The sequence below is a fragment of the Drosophila albomicans genome, chromosome X, assembly GCF_009650485.2.
Source record: "Drosophila albomicans strain 15112-1751.03 chromosome X, ASM965048v2, whole genome shotgun sequence".
Taxonomy (NCBI): Eukaryota; Metazoa; Arthropoda; class Insecta; order Diptera; family Drosophilidae; genus Drosophila; species Drosophila albomicans.
Window position 1 is genome coordinate 11696444 of NC_047627.2, and position 5679 is coordinate 11702122.

A 5679-nucleotide genomic window follows, 5' to 3' on the forward strand; every position below is an offset into this window, starting at 1 on the left:
ATTTGTTGAAAATACAAATTTTAATTGTTTAGACAATCTTTGATATTAGTTGTATTTATTATTATTAAATCATTTGGTAGTGATGCATTTATGTAATTGTTATAAAAATCAGTTATGTGAGTAATTAATATATATTTTCGATTGAGTTGAGTAATTCTTAAATGAATTTAACTTGAAATTAGAAACTTAATAGAACTTGTGCCACTGTGCGACACTCAAATAAGGTGAACAATCGTCGACTGATTAGCAAAAAGCAACAACAAACGCTCAGCATCCAGATGCGAGTTATGAGCTGGCAGGCAAAGTCCAAACATTGATAAGAAGAGGCAGGTTGAGAAGATGACGATTTCACTTTCGAACCTTTTGCACATTGCTCTCGGCATTTGGAATCTGTCGCTCGATTGCTGCGGTCGATCGCTGCGTTCGTTGACGGAACTCGAAACTCAAAACTCGACTTGACTTGATTCTGATTGCTGTGATGTGGCCACAGCGTGTGCAACGTGCCCTGGGGCAAGTGGCGCCTTCGCTGGTACGTCGACTGAGCGCACGCATCGTGGATGAACTGTACATCGAGGTGAAGCCACGTGAAGCTGCCAAGCCGGCTCTCACCTTTCCTGGCATTTGGTTGCGTGACAATTGCCGCTGTGCCTCGTGTTTCCACGAGAGCTCGCAGTCGCGTCGCCTCGACTGGGACAACTTCGATGCCTCGGTGCGTCCGCTGGCGTTGCATGTGGATGCCAACTCGCAGCAGTTGCACGTTCGCTGGAGCGATGCACACGAGAGCAGCTACAAACTGGACTGGCTGCAGCGGCGCAGCTTCGCTGGCGACAAGCAACAGGAATACCTCAATGAGTTCTACCGGCCACGTCCCTCACACTGGGCTGGCAAACAATTCGATTCAATTGCCCAGCGCTTTCACTACGATCAAGTGATGTCCGAGGATGCGGCACTGCAGCAGTGGCTCCAAGCTCTGGCCATCTATGGTGTGGCGCTGCTCAGCGGAGCGCCACTCGACGAGGGCGTCGTGCGTCGCCTCGCTGAACGCGTTGGCTTCATTCGACGCACAACCTACGGCGAGGAGTTCATCGTCCAAGCCAAGCCGGGGGCACAGAACTATGCGTATTTGTCGCTGCCACTGCCACTGCACACAGATCTGCCGTACTACGAGTACAAGCCCAGCGTGAACATCTTGCACTGTGTGGTGCAGACGAAGTCGCAGGGCGGCAGCAATCTGCTGGTGGATGCCTTTCACATTGCCGATCGTCTGAAGCGAGAGCATCCCGCGGACTTTGAGCTGCTCAGCAGCATCGATGTTGACTGGAATGATATTGGCAGCGAGGATGGACGCGAGTTTCACAACATTTGGCGAGCGCCCGTCATCTGGTAAGTGCAGAGAACATCTATTGGCATATCTCACTTAGCGGTCACAATTATTTCGCTTACAGAAATGGTTATGCTGCCTCACTTAATATAATTTCACTTAGCGGCCATCATTATCTCGCTTAGTGGTCACACTCAAAAATGATTAAACTTGTAGAAAAACAGTGAAACAACCACAGAAATAGTAATGCTGCCTAATCTAACACCTTTTGGCTTATTCACCACCATTATCTCGCTTAGCGGCCACAAGCAATTATGTGGATATTTGAAGAAGAAATTACAGAAACCACAGAAACGGTTTTACTGATTTATTGGAAGACTTTTCGCCGAGTAGTAAACAGTACCACACTTAGCCTTTACAAACAAAGATGAAAAAACTTGTAGAAACAGTTGAGAAATAGTTAAACAGTTTTATTTGCAGTTATTCGTATTTTGCTTAGTTGCCATTTCAATTTCGCTCAATAGTCAAACAAAATGGCGATTAAAACTTTAAGAATGAGAATAGAAACACACAAAAATTGAGCAAAAATTAACAATTTTTTGCTCAACGTTCTTCGTTTAGGAAGATTTTACTTAACGGCCACACTAAATTGAATACAAAATGTGCTTAGCTGCATACATAACAGTTACGTTAAAACGACAACTTAAAGAAATGCATAAAATGGACAGTAAATCTTGGTTCAGCTTAGCAGCCAAATTTATTCGGTTGCATTTGAGGTCGCTAAGCGAGATATGGAAATGTATTGATTCTACATCCGACTTGTCTAATCTTTTTCGCTTTTCGACAGCTTGGATGCCTCTGGCGAGTACACGCGGATCAATCATAGCGTTCCACAGCGCGACAGCCACTTCAATGCACCGTTGGAGAAGGTGTTGCCCTGGTACAAGGCGTACGCTCGCTTTGTGAGCATGGCCCAGAAGGATGCGCATTCGTTCAAGACGCAGCCGGGCGATGTGCTCACCTTCAACAATCTGCGGCTGCTGCATGGACGCACTGGCTACGATGACAGCGAGGACAATTCGCGTTACATTGTTGGCGCCTATCTCGATTGGGACATTATCTATTCGCGTCTGCGTGTGCTCAAGAAGCGTCTGAATGTTGCCAACTGAGTCCCACACCCTTCTCCCCTCCCCCTCCCCTCCCTTCCTCCCTCTCGCCATCGCTGCTGCCGCTAAAGCAGCTCATCCTCTGCTTAAATGCGCTAATAAAAGTCAGCGACATATTTTCCAAGCCATTTGTGGTGAGCTCATTTGAATAGTTGCCCAAACTCAGCATGCTGCTTGCAACTTGCCACTTGCCACTTGGCACATATGCCAGCCACGCCCCTTGCCGCCCACTGCCCTGGCTCATAGCCTACCTAATTCCCCATGCTGCGTTCTGACTTAGCCCAATAACCAAAACACCAAAAAAAACACAGAGCTTGCCAACGGGTGACACTTTCACATACCCGGCATTACATTTTTTTTCACATGCTGTAAATATAATACTGAATATCATATGCATGATAATATTTGAGAGTGGTTAAATAGCTATACAAGTAATAAATAGTCTTGTAATTAATAAGTTAATTTTATATTATATTTTCGGCTACTAATTATTAATAAAACTATATTAAATAAACAAATAATAAATAAATGTGTTAGCTCTAAAGTTTCTGTCTTTAAGAGGTGTATGGAAAATGGCAAAATAACCAAATAAGTAATATATATATTATATACATATATATTTTAATAAAACAAAAAGTTCATGTTTGACTTTAGTTTTATATGGAAACATATGTTATATATAACCAAAAAAAAAAGAAACATTCCCATTTAACTTTCCACATTAAAGAATCATTCAATTTCATATGCAAACTACGATTTTAAAATATTTATTACAAGCACCATTCGCTATCTGATTAAAAAAGATATGAATTTGTTTACTTATAGTATTTAGTATATTCATTCTATATAAAAACAAACTATTAAGCTAAGTTTCGTATTTTACACAATTGTACTATATCAATAATATTGATGATGATGATGATTTCGTATTGTAATCAAACTCGCTAAAACTAGATTTAAAATGTTAATATTAGATTTTCGAAATCAGCTTTAATGGCATGTATTTTTTTTAGATTATTGCCAGCAAATATTCCATTTTCCAGATTGATATCCATATATTCCTTATCCATTTTCAGGTTGCTCTCAACTTTGTTGACGCTGTTAAATATGTTGTTGACTTTTTGGGATGCCTGTAAGCATTCGGGATGCCGGGTATAGAAATCCACAAAAATGCGACGTCGTCATTGGCAGTTAAAGCAGCTCAAGCGCGAAAATGAAAAGTTGTAAAAAATCATGATGATCCTGGGCGCGTTGTTGCGGATTATTAGCGTCAGGAAGCTGACAAATCGCTTGTGAAGATGATTGACAGCAACGTCGCGTTGCCTCGCTCTAAAGGATGTGTTGTTGTTGCTGTTGCTGGTGTCGCCAATTGGCCAAGGCTTCACCGCACTGTCCCCCTCTAGCACCCCCTCTCTTAGGTCTCCCCTTGCTCACCGTGGCAATGATGACGACAACACGACAACGACATCCGCATTCGGTAAACATGCAAATTCGCCTGGCTCCTAAAGTGTCAAATATTGTCAAGTTGTAACGTCACTCACGGAAGTACCTGGCATAGCACTCAACAACTTGACGCCCCACTTCTCCCTCTCCCTCTCCCTTTCTTCTTTCCCCTTTCCACTCTTTTATGCCACACTCAACACACTAGACGGCATTCAAGTTTGGAGTGCATTAACCTTTAGCAAATGCCGTTAATCGCTTAACACTCGCGCATTGCTAAGGAAATTCCCCCAATCTCAATTCTCCATTCACCATTCTCCATTCACCATTCTCAATCCCCAAATCCAGACCGCAATGAATCCCAGTGCTTGAGGCCTCATATGAATGCTGCTGCCTCGACTGAAGCGAGGCGAACTTTCTATGCCAATTTCTTTTGAATATTTTATAGGGCTCCATTATGCCTACTTATGTCTTGTTATAGTAATAAAATAAAATTTAAAAAGTGAGCTCAGAGCTCGGGACAGCAGCAGCAGGCAAAACAGCCAACAGCCTGAGGGCGACCCTTCAAAATCGTTAAGAAAAATGCGAATGCGAATGCGAAGTGAGTACGAAACGTCTACAGTAGCAGTTGAATAAGACGAACAATAACTGGAAGTGGAAATGGAAATGGAAGTGGAAATAGAAGTACAACTTTATGTGGATGTGAGTTCTTCAGGAGTAGGAAACGTTGTAAAAAGAACTCTGGCAAGCCAAGCAGCAGCCTTAGCACCGACAGCTCTGAGGTCTGAAAACATTTTTCAACAACAGCAGTTACAACAATAATAACAGCAACATCAACAACAACAACAACAACAACAATTTAAACGCCAAAGGAGTGAGAGCAAAAGTGAAGCAACAAAGCTGAGACCCCAGGGAATGCAGGAAGCTTCAAGACTCCTGAAATTTTCTATTGGAAACTGGCAACTCGACTCATTCAAAGGTGCAGAGCTACCTCGCCTCGAAAGCGTGTTATTATAGAGTAAGCATGGATAATTAACTATAACTCATATTTGCTTACTTCATATTTATTCTCACTAAACTTTTTTCTTAACTTAAAGTGTTTTTGCTGTAAATCAATTATAGTTTTCTAAATTTAAAATTTTATAATTGCAAAGCTTTGACAATAGTATTGTACAAATTAAAATAATATTAATATTATTAATCACTCAACCCAAACGGCAATTCCAACATTTTTCTACCATAGTTGACACAATTGTATCACAGAAGTATAACTTCACTTTTATGACATTAAATTGAGAGAAATTTGTTATTTAGATTTTTTTCATGAACATTTATTTATAGCATAAACATTTTTCTCAGTTTTTGCCTAAGGTTTATTTCAAGCTAAGCGAATGGCTAAACATTTGTAGAATTGACATAAATTTAAAATATAGTTAAATAAAAATGCTTTATGTGAGTGTGTATTAAAATTTATAAATAAATAAATAACACATAACAATAATAATGAGTAATGTTAAAGCAAATGTAATCATACGTATTTCATTTCTGTGATTTTTATAAGTTTATTCAAATATTCATTCATAATTTGTCATTAGACTTGGGAGTTTAAATACTTTTGTATGTTTTAAAAGTTTATGTATTCGAATTCTAAATGACACCAAGAAAAACTCTCACATATTTTTAAATATTGCAATATTAAAAGAAATACATTCATCTAAATACACAGTTTAGTATGAATTGATACTAAGATCC

At 40.2% G+C, this 5679-nt stretch overlaps 1 protein-coding gene across 1 annotated transcript; it reads left to right on the forward strand.

The window, feature by feature from the left end:
* The first annotated feature begins 381 nt into the window (after positions 1-381).
* Positions 382-2941, forward strand: LOC117577732 (gamma-butyrobetaine dioxygenase). The gene is made up of 2 exons (XM_034262635.2): positions 382-1383; positions 2169-2941. The coding sequence occupies exons 1-2, from the start codon at positions 479-481 to the stop codon at positions 2488-2490; spliced, it is 1227 nt and encodes a 408-aa protein (XP_034118526.1). The 5' UTR covers positions 382-478; the 3' UTR covers positions 2491-2941.
* The last annotated feature ends 2738 nt before the right edge of the window (positions 2942-5679 follow it).